Here is a 16959-nt window from a genome sequence, read left to right as displayed (position 1 = left end):
GGCGATAGATGCACTTATAAACAGGACATATCAGGAGATGTGTGCATACTGTGTAAACTACACATTCCACAATTAGTCATTGAGTCAAATTATTACATTACTACTAAATTTAGTCTGCACTTAGTGTGTTTCATTCAACTCGGTGGTAGCTCCAATTAATTATTTTTTAACATAGTTGTTTACACGAAATTATGAACATGATGTCTTATGTTTATGCGAATTGCATCGACCTGGTTGTCTTTCTTTTCATTAGCTACCCGATTGTTTCAATTTTTACTACTGATAACCTCGCCCTTGGGAATGTAGGGACATTTTAAAACATTTTACCTTTTGGCATATGTAAATATAACAAGATGTGATATCGGTCTCAAATCAATTTAAATGTTCCGAGCTACTTTTAATTGTCTGAAGAAATTACACATTGCTCTCTCGCTCTCTCTCTCTCCCCTCCCTCTCTCTCTCTCCCCTCCCTCTCTCTCTCTCCTTTTTAGATCTGCCAACTGAAACACTACAACCGAGTATTCGTAAAGGAGGGCAATGTTACTCTGCCTGCATTACATCCACAAAAGAGTAGGCTACATTTGCAGGAGCAAATTCCTTGTTATACTCTAGTCTAGGTCCAACTAGGATTGCGCGTGCATATTCACAAATATTTTTGCTTTGTTCAACTCTGGTTGTTGTTGCTGCAGTTCTTAGTGGATCTATCACACTGCCGTATTTGCTATTCGCTAATGAAAATCAACTGTCCATATTCTCAAAATATAAATAAAAGTACCCTATTTTAATTCCCATTAAGGTGCCAATAAACGATTAAACAAAAATGATTAAACCCCGTAATGGCCCGCTTTTAGTAACGGTTCAGTTACTAGAAGTCATAGCTGTCCATAGGTGCCGGTCTTATTCCTGTCAATTTGAATTTAAAGGAATCCAACGGCTATCTAATGGCATACCTTGCAAACAGTGTAGGCTATTTTCTGTACATAGCTCGAAAAAAAGAAGAAGAAAAAATGGTACCAAAAGAAAACATCCTTTAGTCACATTAATTAGAAAGTGCATTGATATAGCCTATATGCTTCAATTATGGCACAAAATGAGATGATGACAAGACAGCTGTTGGCCAACTGAAAATGTAGCCGTATATGTAGATTAATGCAACGCCTGTTAGGTAAGATGTTCCCCTCTCGTTCTCCCCCCCCCCCCTCTCTCTCTCTATCAAACAGTAATCATCTACATTAAATAATTTACAACGCAAGAGTTTTCTCTCATTTCAACCCCTTTTATATGTACCTCACTTAATAATGATAATCATTTCTGCTGAATAGAGACTAAATTTTCGTATAAAAAAATAAAGGCAGATTGTGTCTAACTATAGGAAATATTACGTTTTTAAACAAGATAGCAGTAGGCTACATGTCATTTTATCTAGATTGTTTAAGCAATTAAACTATTTAAATAGAATAGATGTCATTATTTTCTCCAAGAGTTATATAAAACCACACCACATTGAATGCACGTCACCTACATCAATGCATCTCTTCCGATTTGTGTTAAGTGTAAAAATCGTTGAGCTTAACAGATAACGCAAGCATATTAAACACATCCGAACATCAAATGACGACGCTGACTTTACAGTTCACACGTGTAAATCAACCAGTAATGGCAGGCAGTTTATTAAATGCGGCAGTCAGAATGCGTAGGCATGTCGCATATTAAATTGAGCAAAAAAGTAGCTAATCGGTGTTACTTTTTCCTCGAGAGTCTAAACAGACTGTAAACATACCAATTCTGTCAGAAAAGCAAATCGATAACCAAATAGGTTTTGAGTTCATAAATAATAACGTATTTTGTGTCATCAATATTCTAAGTCTGGTGGATACCAGACCATGCTTTCCCACTATGCACAAACAGCATTATATAACAGTTTTTTTTCTGCACAAAGGCCAGCTTGAGAGACTCCATATGTGACCTTGGCACAGTGAAAAGGTGAAAAAAATATATTAGTTTTTCATAGTTTGTAGCCTATACAGTCAGCGTGCTGAGTTTAATCGGTGCAATGTTCCACGTCCATTTTTGATTAATCGAAGCCAATATAGTGATCACGCCTTTATTAATAATATTATAGTGGGATATAATGTACGTTGACTCGTTAATCAATTTACGATAACTCACTAGGAAATGAAATAATTTTAACTGAGAGACCACTCGTGAACTCCAACAAGCAACTTGCTGTACATTTTGCTGCAACGATAGAAATTGCTACAATGTTTTACGTTTAACACAACAAATAGGAATATCACACAACATAATCTGTTGGCGCCCCCCTTTGGTAAGACTGTGCCAATTCCAAAATTCTTAAAGGGAAGGTTGAGAGTGGCGGCACAAAATTTAAGGTGGAACGAGGAAGATTCAAGCCCTTCAAATCCTTAGGCAGTGTTTAGTTCTGGTTTGCGAAATTCTCCGCGATTTTCCGGGAATTTAGTTAATAGGAGCCTTTTCTCTATGTACAAATTATTGATTTACTGAAATATTTAATTATTGTGGAAAAGGTAGGCTACACGATACGCCAACTCAAAGCTACATCATTTTAGCGTTGTAGCCTACGCTGCACAAGGATCAGATGTGGCCTAATCATTTCAGCCGAAATAAAACCAACACTAACTGTATGAATATAAATTACATATAAATAATTTGACACCTCATTCACAGTGCCCACGAATAAACACATTTAGCTATGTATTGACTGTATATTTTATCGTGGGATTAAACAGCTGAAACTAAACAGCGCCAGTCTGGCTAGCCTCTGTGGCAAAATGAAAATTAGTTAGGCTACAACTAAGTATCTACAAATCAAATATAGGCCCTACTCCTGAAATCTGAGTCGTATTTTGCGCCTGTCCTTTATGGAATGGAGAACGTCTGCGCTAGTTAGTGTTATTTGTGGAAAAACATGGTACGCACAGTCCCACTCCCGTAGGCCTCTATATAATTTGTTCTCATTTGCTTATTGTTTATTTCAGCCTGTCAACTCAACCAACATCCCACGTGTAGCACATAATGTAAATGCATACAACTAATTCCGGCTATACACCTTTCTGAAGGGTGCAACGGCGGCGCCCCATCTGAAAATCTAACCTCCAGTTTCATCTGGCAATTTTAAATCCACTGGTCGGATTTTACAGTAATCTCATAGATAAAATTGCCAGTGTCAATATTTAACTTTTTTTTTTTTGTTAAAATAGGGGAACAATGTTTTTTTTAGGCCTACTAGTTAAACGTAAATATCCTTAGTTCCATTGGTTTTAACCGCATTTGAGCGTTGAAATCATTAGTCCAGTTAAAACAAAAACAGTTTCATGAATGCAATTTTATTTTGAAGGTATTACATCTTATCATAGGCCTAATTCTAACATGAGAAAATGACAGAATATTAATTGGTTTGATTGAACTGCAGCAAAGTACGCTATTACATTCCAATTGCTTACAGATCAGAATTATGGAAGGGGAAGATAAGAGGTCAAAGGTTTACATAATGAGCACGTTGGGTTTTAAATGAGAGGGAATTCACTTTGCCGGTTACAATTGTCATATAGGCAAAACTCTGCACAGCAGCACATCCGTTTCGAAGTAAAAAGTCGCAATTTCTCCAATAACAATGTAGCCTATACATCTCCCACCCACCGGAGCAAAGGGCCATATTGTTTCCGTAGAAGGGTCTAACGTAGTTGGCCACGGCTGCAAAGAGGGTGCATCTGAGTATTCGTATTGATACATGTGTTGGCAATCGGAAACGTATTTAGAAAAATTTGAAACACATTTGCAGAACATTCATTTCTGAGCTGTGATATGAACATGCACATGGCAGAGTTTGTTTCTCTATGTTTCATAAGCTGTAATTTTAGCAACGAATTCCATGCATTCGGGACAACCCACACTCTTATGTAGGCCTACTTTTAATGCCATTTAATGTATTCATTAAGTACATAATTTTGGTATGTGATTCTAGCTGAAGTACTCAAATAAGCCGCGAAATAAATAAGGTTCTATCATTTACCTTAATGTAACACACATTTTATTTAAATGTATACCAAATCTAAGCCAGGGCGACGGAGACTAATTTTCTAAATATAGTCGCAGGCATAAATAACGATAACATATAAAGTGAACGATTCATAAGTAGCTCTACTATAGCCTACATGGTAGGTCTGCTACACATGTAGGCTAAACCAAGTACAATACAATCATAATAAACCCCTTTTAGAAAATAGGGGTGAGTCGCTATAAATGCAACGCTTGATAAAGGTAACACGGTCCATAGCTTTTGTACACTGCTGCTACCTTAGCCGTTTGTGTAGCCTACACGGCCACGCGCAATTCAGTCCTCAACCGCATGCCAAAAGAACCGAGGAATTCGACAGCCTTAGCGGGAAATATTTCTAAAAAAAAAAAAAAAGAAACTGTATTTGAAAAAACTGTATTTGAGCGAGGTCCCATAAGTAATTTTCGGAGGCATTATTTTTATTTACAATAAATCATATCATCCATCACTTCAAGCAGGCACCTGTACTTGATAAATTTGTATGGTTTTCTGAGTGAATTTTAGCGGGAATTGTTTGCTGAGTGACCAAAACATGTGACGCCCCTGTTAGTATAAATGTAACAGCTGTTACAGTTATGTCGCCTCTGAGTTGCTATAACAAACAACTTGCTTTTTTGCTGTTATATGTTTACAGAATACCATCAACAGAAAAAACTAAAGGGTTGATAGGAGGCGATCATGGAGAGGGCTTAACATTAGGAGATTAGGGACACTATATTATGTCGAAACCCTTTACAAGTAGTGTCATTTTGGGGAGACCTTAAGCATTTTAAATGGTGTTTAATATTTATTAAATAAATTAATTTTGCTCATCAACGTGTTTGACTTTTTAAATTAGTTTAGCGTTTAATGTAGGCTACAGTGTATTCAGATAATATGCTTGCTGCATTGACATAGCATCACCATCTGGATGCTCCAAGTGGTTAAAGGAAAAGAAGCAGACACCTGATCAAAGACATGTATGGGCAATTGGTCTGTAGAGTAGGGTATTTGCGTTGTAAAAGCGTTCCTGGGCGCTCAGAAACAAAATCAGCTTTCCTCGTTGATTTGGACGTAACCAAAACTAATTTCGCGGTAAGTTACGAAGTTTATTGCGTGTCAATGTTTATGCAGTCTTTTTTTATGAATAAAGCCCCATGCTTTAAAATCTGAGGATGCGGCTGGTCTGACGTTACCATTGGAAATGTGTTTCCGTGATTAAGATTAGTAGGCTATGTGCCGAATAAACCTGCGTACACACATTATAGGGCGTTTTCATTTAGGCTACTGTTACAATTATACCGACTATCGACAGGTCACGTTAATGTAACATCGGACTGCATGTACTTTGGTTTAAATTTTAACCGACTCAATTAAGTTCTGAACGTAATTGAAACGGGTAATAACTATTGAAATGTCAACGGTGTTTGAAGTAAAATGTAATAGTGCTACAGGCTAAATATTTTCTGAGTAAATGAGTAAAATACATTTCATCGCCCAATCGAAAATACATTTATAAGGCACAGAATATAATGCAGATTTCGCTTGATTTCTTTCGAATTTGCCTTCTCTTCCATTTTGAAAGGGTTTGGTGCCATCTAGTGGCTTTTCGGAAGAAATCATTTTGGTTGTCCCGTTGTGTCGTTCTTTACCACTTATGCCTAGACTATAAACAAACTAAAAAAAAAACCTAGGTTATAAATTGAATAATTAAACAACGACCTGAACAACAACAATAGCAACAATAATAATAATAATAATTATAATAATAATACATACATACATACATACATACATACATACATATTACATTACATTTATTTGGCAGACGCGTTTATCCAATTTTCGCTTTCATCCATTCACATTTCAGTGCATAGAAACCCATACAGGCTGCTGTAGGCCTAATGTTTTTTTGTCTTGTATGCACAATCTTCACACATGTAATTTGAGAAGTAATTTGAACAGCATTTACTTTCAAAAGGAACATGCAAGATAGCCTCTAAGCTTTACCACAATGGGTTTCTATAATAAGCAATGGTAATTAGCCTTTGTTTATTATGACTATGACGTTCTAAAACTGGCAAATTATGGACACTGGCTGGATTCAGTCCTTCACGTTTTGGAAAACCTATTGAAATTCATGTATTAGTGTTTTGGTTTCACATACGGTCCGATCAGTTTGGAAACGTCTGAACGTTAAATAGACGTGTGTTTCCTTTGAAAGTGATCCTTATAGTTACTTGTTAGCAAAAGACACACATTTTACCCATTCCATTTCTTGTGTGTAACAACAATTTAAGTTACTTATAATATTAATAATGTGATAATAATAATAATAATAATAGGAACATCCAAATCAGTAAGATATAAAAAAAAAATAGTAGTATTAATGGCCTCTCTGAGGCCTTTAAAAGTCAGTACACAGACAGATACATTAGCTACTCAGTATTTAACTTAGTTCACACAATTGTAAAGATAAAAGACTTTTGTACAAAAAAATTACCAATTTCTTCATACTTGAAAGTTAGACATTTTTGGGCAAATTCCATGAAAATAACCAGATAGTTCCACTAATAAACCAACAAGGGAATAGGCTACAATAATACAATTGTCTTACACAAATAAGTATTTGTCAGATGAGTTATCAGTAAAACTCTGCAAGTGTTTCGCAAGAGGTGTTTTTTTACCCAGTTCAGATCAAGGATGAAAAATTCGTTGCATTTCGAAAATTATGTAAGCATGTGATATATTCACGTTATTGCAGTGCCTGTCAGCTCAAGATTGCGGATCTGGGTACTTTATACTCAGTTTGTATCGACACGTTATACCCTGGCCAGATAATTAACTTTCGGTATAGTGGACACCAAAAAATGCTTATCTTGTAAAATCTTTGTTTACAGTAGCCTACTTTGTTACATTTATCAGTCGTGACAATTCTGTACCCCCTTCCACAACTATCCATATTACAAAGACCCATTATAGACTCAGACTTTAACATTATATTTTATTAAATATGTGGCAACTATAATTTTGGTGACATTTCCTGCGCCATACATTCCGCAAAGTGTCCCCGCTATCAGCCTTTTTAAACAAACGATTTTTTTTCAAAGAGCGATTAACGTTGGTTTAATCTTACGTAATTGACTGACGGAAAAAGATCTCCATTTTTCAGAATTCATCTTCCTCCCCAAGCTATTTTCATTAAAATATTATCTTCTGAACACCTGGCTTGTGCATGAGCAGTCGTTTATTTGATAGGCCCCTATCATATTATTCACATACGCTAATCGAATTAACCCGCGTATTTTACCGTTGGTTGGAGTGCCTCACTTCCGTTTTTATGTCCAATCCTATGTCTTTATTCGTCACAATTAATGCAGACCATCCAACAGTCAATTGCATTCCCGTTTTGATCATAGACATGCATATTTACCTAGATATGTAGGTATTCAGCAGCTAAAATTGTGAAGTCCCGGAAGTAAGCCTGTACTGCGCGTGTGGAGGGCAAAACATTGGAGCTCCTATGAAAGTGAAAGGGAAATATCAGACTTTTGAAGGAAAAATAAAACGTTCTTGATAGTATTTCGAAACTAGATTGACGACCGTTGCGTTTCATATGAAAATCAGATTGAAAAATATGCATTCTGTAATAAAATATTCACATTTAAATACATATTTTCCCCAATGCTTCTGGACCAAAACAACAAACGTTTCAGAAACTGCTGCACAAAGTGACATTTGTGATCACAAAAAATGGACCGATGAGGTTTTATTTGTTTGTTAATTCACCTTGGATTTCAACATTGAATTCAATAGCCAGCAAGCGCTTTAACCCCCTCAAGCATGCGCAGTAGAGGTTGTTTCCCGTTACTTCCTAGGCTTCACCGCTTGGCCCTTCCTATGCTCTCCAGTTTTTATCTACACTCAAAGGATTTGACGCCACTTTGTCTTAAGGTACATAGCTCCATTATTTTATTTTTTTTTTCGCATAAGGAAATTTACCAAAAGTCTTTTATCCTTTAATTTTTGCACGTCATCAAAACTCGAAGCCAAGTGTTATAAAAAGCACATACTGAAGAATTTATAGACTGAGTAGCTGTGGCCTGTTTATTTTTGCAATAATCACACCTAACACCGGTCGGCTGTGATATCCAGACAGTTACTTAGGGCCTACCCTTACTTAGGCTGATATGGAGATGCTTATCACCAATGTTGCTCGTTTTTTGGGTAGATGAAACTGCATCACATTGAATTGAATTGGAAATACTAACAGACAAATAAGAATATCTTAGAACAATTAAAGTCAACGATGTGGGGAAGTTAGCAGTGTCTGATATGAAACAGTGGGAGAACAAAATCAAACAATAGCCTGACCTATGTTTAAGGGGCCCGAGTGAGCCACTAGATATGACTTTTTACTATTTTCTCCTATTTGCTTTAACTTTTCGATAAAAAAGTTTCATTTTGAATAAAATATTTCAGAATAGGCATAAATATATTAAGACAGGGATATTGGATGTATGTGTTGGTTCAGGGGTGCCATATAAGTTCAAGCTCTGCTTTTCCAAATGTGAGGGTAAGCCCAGCATATTTTTGCAATAGCCCAATTGATATTTGATCATAAATGCCGTTCATATCAATGTAAACAATGAAATCAGTTCATCCAGCATTATCATACTATTCATATATTGCCTTGTGTCATTCTGCTTCAGGTTAAGTATGATATTCAGCTGTGGGGATCACAATGCATACACTGAGAGCACACAGTGCACCATTGATTCCACTGGAAGAAACAAACATGCACCATCTGGGAATGATTTAATAGCCTGCATACCAAACAAGTAAACAGGGCAATCCCTTCAGTGGCATGCTAGTCCAGTACACTGTGAAGGTTTTTCAGTGTAACCTTTTGCACTCATGCTGTGCAGGAACCACAGTTTATTAGGACACACAAACTGGAAGTTAGACATGCCATGGATTGACTGCCAAGGGATGTCTTCCCAGCCCTATGATATATCGACCTTGTTGCTACAGTTATGAGATAACACAACTTCTAAGAACTAACTCCGGAGCACCCAGAGATTTTGTTTATTCCTGTGATGTAATATGGTGTCCCCTATGTGGCAAAAAGATTTGCTACGTAGCCAGACTATGTAACTGTTGGAAAGTGAGGCATAAATTAAACTAGCCCGTCAAAACCCATCATAAGAGTTAAGAGATCAATATTTGGGTTACCTTACTCTGTAAATTCCTCGTTTAACAATGGATTTAGCTTGTGAGCTAGTCATCAGAGCATGTGCTTTTCCATTCTATTGGTATGTATAATGTGAGGGAATCTAACAGATCTGCTAGGAAAAATTGTCACTGTTAATAGCCTATCTTTGAGGAACTGCAATTCCTAAGATTCAATGCGCTGTCTGCATATAAACACGTTTCGTACAGTACTTTGAATGAACAGTTTTGGAACCTCTGATTTAGGAATAGAGAATTGCTCATACAAAACCCAAGGTGCAATAAATGTTTTGGTTTTTTTTTTTTTGCTGTTGTTACTTTAAGCCAAATTAATCGCTCCAGCATGGCACACAGCAGATACAGAATGTCAGTCTACAAGATAAGTACTGTTGTCATTGATAACATTTGCATTATTTAGCCTATTTATGAATGAATTTAGCCAATTCATAAAACTGTCTTTAGGATTTGAATTAAAACAGATCATTCAAAGAACCAAACCTGTTTTCCTGGCATTGTACATTTCAAAAGAACTGAAAACTACACACTCTAATGGCTAGCTCACAAGCTAAATCCATTATTAATCATTTTACTGTAGTCATGCTGATCTAAATGAACCTAGCTAGCTAGCTACGTAGCTAGTTATGCAGGACACAGCTGGATAGTTTGTTAAGTAATACAAGACAATTGAGACAGATAAAGAAGATATAGAAACACTAGCTGATGATTCATCATATTGCATTAAATGCAATAACAAATGAGAAAGGTTTCCTATAAATGTACACTTGAAATTCATTATTGAAGTTGGCCTACCTTTATTAATTCACTGGTGAAAGACAAAAGGCAGATTTTCTTTCTGGTTTGTATTGATTTGGAGATACTCATTAAGTCACGTGATATGTTAGCAGTCTTGTCATTCGTTGGATAAGTATGAATTGAGGTACTGGAAATTCATTGAATGGATACGAATGGGTCTTGAGACCAGGTTGAATCACCGGAATGGTTATACTGGGTCAGCGGTTTCAATGTTCAACCGTGTTACCAACCTCTCACAGAACAAAATCCCCAAAACACAATAATAAGTGTTTTGTATCTCTTAAACTTTAATTTATGTATTATATGCAAAGAGGTATGTGACAGGAACACCATTTTCCTCTAATGATTTTCCTATCCGAGCATACATTTGGAGAATAACCCTTCAACAACTGTGGTCCTCCATGAACGGAGTTATTTTGCGACCTTTCACAAACGAGAGGGGCCGTTGTATTAAGCAAAGAACTCGAAATCTGGGAGACAAGGTTCTTATTTGACCAGTGTTTTCGGAACCGTTAACTCGAGTTCAATGTCTCTACCCAATCAAATTGAATGCAGATTCAAAATGTATCAGCAGGGGGCGATCAACAGAAAAATAAAATCAGTCCAGTCGACAGATAGCAAGCTGTAACAAAACCGTGACCCAGATTCAATTCACGTGATATTTATTCATGAATTCAGTTTTTGGAGCTCAAAAGCGAGGTTTTGCCTGATTATCCGTCATGGTTAAATTACATTTATCCATTGAGGCAGTGTTTCCTTGATCTCTCAGCAGTATACATTCTTTACTGATTCAGAGGAGCTTCTGATTGCTTCATCTCTTCCCCATGTCCCTCTGTTGATGCCCCGTTGATGTGATCCACACTGGAAGATGACGTAATAATAAAGGCACAATGGAGTTACCCACACATCAGGAGGAGTAGATCTCTCAACCCTAGTTCAGATCACTCAGTTTGGAAAGAGTTATCCTTAGGCTCTTCACTTTTTAAAGGTAATTGCGGTGTAAACAAACACTAAACATGCTGTTTTGCGTTGATTTCTCCATGGGCACCACATGTCTTTTGTGAAACACCACCTGGCTGTGAAAGCATTTAAGACAAAGCAACATGAGAATGGGAATAACAAAATGGCTGTCATTTTGGTAGCTGGCACAAACCTATAGCCTTTCATTCTAATACTATAGGAAGAGATTCTGAAGTACTGAAAATATGTGCGTGAGAAGTTACCTTGCTTAAAAGTCATACAAGTTTGATGATTATAAGCCATAGCTAAGACTGCCACAAGCCTACTGACATCTGACTGAAGGCATTCATATTTTTTAAGATATTACTTTGTACATTGCATCATTGTACATCCACTGGCAGACCAACACAAAGATATAGCATGCAAAGATTCAACTTCATTGGTCAGGAAACTGAGGAGTTAGAAGCATTTAAATTTATTATCCACTTTGTCTAAGTCTGACTTATTGGTGAAAGGCCACAAACCTAAGCAATCATTGTGCAAGTTAGCCAAGTTTTATGATGATTGGACAAAGTGTTCATGACTTACTGCTGTTTCAGTAAAAATGTCCACACTCATAGATAATAATTTTCATATGGCAGCCATATTTGTTTTCAGAATTCAACATTTTTTTTTGAAAATTCACGAAAGTAGGTTTTGTCCATAATTCTAAATTTCTAAAAATCAAAATGGTTGCTGATATTGTTTCTTGAGGCAAAGTTATGTATCAGCTGGAGTAGGATCTACATATGTAAATTACATGATGTTCTATTAACCACAGCCAATGATACACTCTTTGAAAAACTGCATATTTGCTATAGCAGCCGCTAATGGCCGACTGATCCGAAATTTTACAAGGTAGTACCAAGTCAAGAGGTCAGTATACTCGCCAAGATTCATAATGATCGGCCATTGCTAGGCCTGTCAAATGGCTGCTGATATCGGATTGGCTGAAGGCAGCTATGTTTTTTAATGCATTGTTTTAGTCATTTTTTGTTGCTGTCTTTCACAGGGATGTTGCCTAGAAAATTTCACCTTGATTGGTCAAGGTTGAAGAGTTATAAGCATTGAAACTTATTTTGGTTCTTGTAACACCAGCCATTGGCAGAGAGGTGCCTCAGAATCATGTGCTGTAGTATACCATATTTGGTGAGGATCATCGTTCATGATTAACAGCTTTTTTTTAGTAAAAAATGGCCACGCCCACTATTTATTGACGTGTGATGTGTGACATCATTGCCATGTTCTTATTGATTTTTGAGGGTCAGGCTCCAAAGATTCTTTATAGCCTTATTTGCAAAACAAATGGCGGAAAATTTTGGCAGGCACAAATTAAATCGGGAATATATGATTCAGCACCACAATCTGACCACAAGGCGTCAATGCGAAAGTATTGGCATAGGGACATACCTGCCAAGTTTCATAGCTCTACAGTTTATGGTTTTTGGTGCCCATTCATTTTAAGGAATAATAATAATAATAATAATAATAATAATAATAATAATAATAATAATAATAGGGTTGCAGCTGCTTCGCTGGTTGGGCCCCTAATAAAAAGCACAACAAAAACAAGTGTTTCAGCAGCTTAGCTGCTTGGACCCCTCATAAAAAAACAGAACAAAACAATATGATTCCAGCAGCGTCGCTGCTTGGACCCCTAACATAGGAAATATATCCGGCAAACAAATTAGTAATTTATTCAGACCGAGGCTTATCATAATGATATAACATAAACATAACGGTAGGAGAGTCCTTCCCCTCCCCATTTAAAGATGTTCCTCTACTCAACGCGCAGAGGTACCTGCTGGGGCTATGTTGCTAAGAGATTCTTCTTGTTCCACCGTATGATGTACTGCACGCCCTGTCTCTCTCGCAGCTTCAGCACAACCCTACGCCGAGGGTTTCCCCCTTCCGTGCTGTAGCGTCGCTTAATAAACCGTCAGCTTGTTTTAGGTGCTGTGTCACACGCATCAACGGCTCGAGTCCGTGCACCCTTCACTTACTGTATCGATTCAAGTCTAGCAGAACAACTATCGTGGGAACTAACAGGAGAACCCGTGTACTGTTGTAGGCTACATTTTTGTTTGTTGTTTTGTGTTTTGTGTCGGGATGTGAGGTGACGTTGCTGCATCTCCGCAAACCTAATATCTTCAGAATTTGCGCGTAAGACGAGGGAATATTGTATATCTAGCTGATTCAAAATGAACCCCCAATGTGCGCGCTGTGGGAAAATTGTCTACCCGACGGAGAAAGTGAATTGTCTGGACAAGGTAAGTCATGTCTTCCGTTCCACTATAATGATAATTAGTTTCCAGTATCCAGAAATGCTCTTGAATTAAAGGTGACGCTGCTCTTCTTGATGTATCCTACAAATTGTGACAACGTCGTGAAAATATAGTAGGCTTGCTGATGTTGATTGACACTTTATAATTTGAAAGCGTAGATAATTTACTATTTCGTCAATTGATGAACAGCTTTGCATCCTGTCGGGTTCTTTGCAAAGTGCTATATTTTAACGTATGGGAGAGTAAAACGATTCCAGAAACACTGGAGTTACCTTACTTATTTTAATTACTTGAAACACAGCTACTAGCTGTTCTGCTGTTAACCCACTTCAGCACGTATCATAGGCTATTGGGCAGAAGTGCGATATTGATTGGACATAGGCTACTAGGCTACATTTTATCTGACCTAGGTGGTGCGGTGGAGGTGAAGCAATGTTTTTTTTTAAGACTGATTTATCTGTTCGTAGATTATATGCAGTGAGATCTACGCAGTTATTCACAAAGAAGAGTATATTTATACGCCCAATTAAAGCATATCATACTTGACTCTATAGTTCAATCTCGCATAGCCTACTCTTGAACGCAGCACAAAAAAAGGTTCAGCAGTCCTACTGAACGCTTCAAAGATAGGCTAATTGCGTCTTACATAATAAGGCCTGCATTTTAATGTTGTCTAGAACTCGTTTTTGTAAAATGTTGTGTGGCAAAGACAGGCTAAACAGAACGTGATAACTCCAGGTTTCATCATTAGCAGTGGCGTGAAAATAGGCAATAGCATTCGTGCGAGAAAGACGAACGACCCACCAGGTTGGCGAGAATCCAGAAATTTGTGAAGTCACAAAACCTGAGTGGCTTATCTACGCTGGTTCACCCATGCTTTTATGAATCCCAGAACCTGGGACTCCCTCCCATGTTGTTTTCACCGTGTAAGGCTGCTGTCATCTCACAAAAAATGTTTAAAAGTTGGGGATTGAGAATGGGCCTGACAGATCTTTAGGATGTAGTCTTGTGCTCTTAATCACCTGGCAGAACATCAGGTGGCAATATTTCCATTAAAGTAACTGATACAGGCCAAGTTATTCCCTCATTCTCTCCTCACCTTCAACAAGCATGTCTGATCAGTCCTCAACAGCTAGTTACTCGGAATGAGCATTTATCAGAGATGTTGTGGTGAGCATTATTGAAGTGAATTATTAAATTCTGAAGTAAATAGCACAGTGTTTACTGAATGGAGCTTGAGTGTCAAGTATAAAAGGAGTAGTGACTGGCTTAGATATGCCTTAGTTTCAGCAGCTTTATGTATATGATGCCAGTCTGATCAACCACAGATGCAGGTGTAACACTGAGTAGTGCCATTGAAAGAGGTGTCATACACGAGCCAACAAACTAGCTGACACAATGCAAAGGTAAATTTACTGGCTAGCGCCTTATAATACTGTGCACATACCCGAGGATTTACCAAGGTTTAAACTTGTCCACACATACTAGAGGGTGTATGTGTGTTTGACTTGGTATTCCAATTTGGGATAAGAACAGAGGAAGAATTTATAAGGACATTTTATGTTTTAACAGTAAGCCTGAGATGAACAAAGCCAAAATAGACATTTGTAGTAGGGAGGAAGGTTTTACCATACAGACTGGATGGAATGCTATGTCTTCTATCTTAAGGTCAGTAGATATGACAAATATATCTTTTTTTGTGTGCTCCATAATTGTGGGACACCTGTGACTAATAGAATAAAGTAATAATAAAGTATGTGATTTGCCTGGTTATCCTTTTACCTGTCAATCTAATACCGTTTCTGTAAAACTAGAAATTACTAACTGACGTACTTAGTCATTCATGCTAATTTCCATAAAAAATTAAAAGTAGGCAATAACAAACTTGATTATTCCATTGTGTCTCATTTTTAAAATATGGTGTCATACAACCTGTTTTTGGCTGTTTTTATACCTGTAATCCAACTTACTTCTTAGTAGCTCATATGTTAGTATGGAGTATAGCATTGGTGTTGACAAAGCCTTTCAGAAATAGCAAATGATTGTATTTATTTATTTGTTTGTTTGTTTATCAACACAATATTATGGGCTAATCACAAGGGGATCTGAACCAATTTTTTAAGCCGCCAAGTTATGAGAAATGTTGAAAGAATAATAACATATTATACCTAAAAAAGACAAAAAATATACAGTATATTTTTGCATCACACCAGTGGTACATTCCTGTAATCTTTATGTAGCTTTTCATTGAAAAACATAAGATTGAAATGTTTTGACCTAAATTACATGAGACTTTTGTTAGGTTTCTGTTTATTTTAGAAGTACGTACCAGTGTAGTCATATGTGCTATGAGGCTGTGGTAACTAAATTACAGGCGATTTTTAAGTGAAAAGGTGGTGTGCCACATTGATTGTCTGAGAAGGTAATGTGGCTGAAAAGTATTTTCTGGTTTATAGTTGTACCCTGCTGCTCTACTCTGTCCAGTAGAATAAGCAAAAATATTAGGCTTCCTAATATCTAAATGTGCAACATATAATTTTCCATGCCATTCGTAGAGGTGTGTGTGATGCACAATGAGATTGTGGGTTCTGCAGATAGTTTGACTCATATAGCATTGATCAAGCCTAAAAAACATTTCATTACAAGTTTATAATATGGAACAAGCCGTTGAACCTATAATGGAAGTCCTTGAAACAGCTTTGTGTGTTTTCTGTTCTAGAACTGGCACAAAGGATGCTTCCACTGTGAGGTGTGCAAAATGACTCTCAACATGAAGAACTACAAAGGCTACGAGAAGAAGCCCTATTGCAGCGCGTAAGGCAATATTTTTAACCACCTAGCCTCCTCTCCTTGGCTTCATTGCAGTCTGGGGTGTGACATGTCATCTTCCTTCTTTCTCTCTACCTGCCTATCACTTAAAAATGACTAAATAGGACTAGCTAACTGAATGGCCAAGACAGGGCTCTGCTGCAGAATCAGTGTCTAAATGATGCAAATGGTGAGAGTGAGTTTTTGTCGTTGTTGTCAGTGACCACAAGTGAAGAGATAATTAGGGAGTTTCTTTTCTTGTGATTTTGAAAATGTGGTTAACCCATTTGCCCAAAAGTCTGGGAGTATGTATTTTCTAGAGTTTCAGACAATTGCAGAAGCTTGTAAAAATAGAGTTGGGAGTACTGTGCACATCAGAAAGGAAGAAATATATTTCTCTTCCTGTGGAATCTGAGGATAATCCAGTGTGATGGCCTTTTCTGTTCCCTGCTATGCACCTGAAGTCTAGACGTATTGCTTTTTTTTTTTTTACCTTAGTTTTTTATTTTCTCTTCACTGTATTGTGGGACAGGCCTTTCAAATAAAAATTGAAATAAACTTTCGCCTAATCATCCCCCAGTTCAATTGGAAAAAAATCATTCTCTCCCTCTCCACCTCAGCTGATGCGTGGTGAGAGTTCTGGTGCAAAATGGCTACCGCGCATCACCCAGGTGGGTGCTACAGATTGGTGGTGACCTTAACTCTAACCTTAACCCACCCACATCACTGTAAAAAACGCTTTGAGTT

The 16959-nt window shown here is 37.3% G+C and overlaps 1 protein-coding gene across 1 annotated transcript in view; it reads left to right on the top strand.

Annotated features, from left to right (window-relative positions):
- Nucleotides 1–12861: 12861 nt before the first annotated feature.
- LOC135254091 (LIM zinc-binding domain-containing Nebulette-like) overlaps nt 12862–16959 on the top strand; it is a 28422-nt gene continuing 24324 nt past the window's right edge. Inside the window, exons 1-2 of the mRNA XM_064334043.1 lie at nt 12862–13389; nt 16124–16218. Of these exons, the coding sequence (XP_064190113.1) occupies nt 13321–13389; nt 16124–16218 (164 nt within the window). The 5' untranslated portion in view covers nt 12862–13320. The remainder of the gene's footprint in view (nt 13390–16123; nt 16219–16959) is intronic.

The sequence above is a fragment of the Anguilla rostrata genome, chromosome 4 (genome assembly GCF_018555375.3).
Source record: "Anguilla rostrata isolate EN2019 chromosome 4, ASM1855537v3, whole genome shotgun sequence".
NCBI classification, from domain to species: Eukaryota; Metazoa; Chordata; class Actinopteri; order Anguilliformes; family Anguillidae; genus Anguilla; species Anguilla rostrata.
This window is presented reverse-complemented; position numbering and strand designations above follow the sequence as displayed.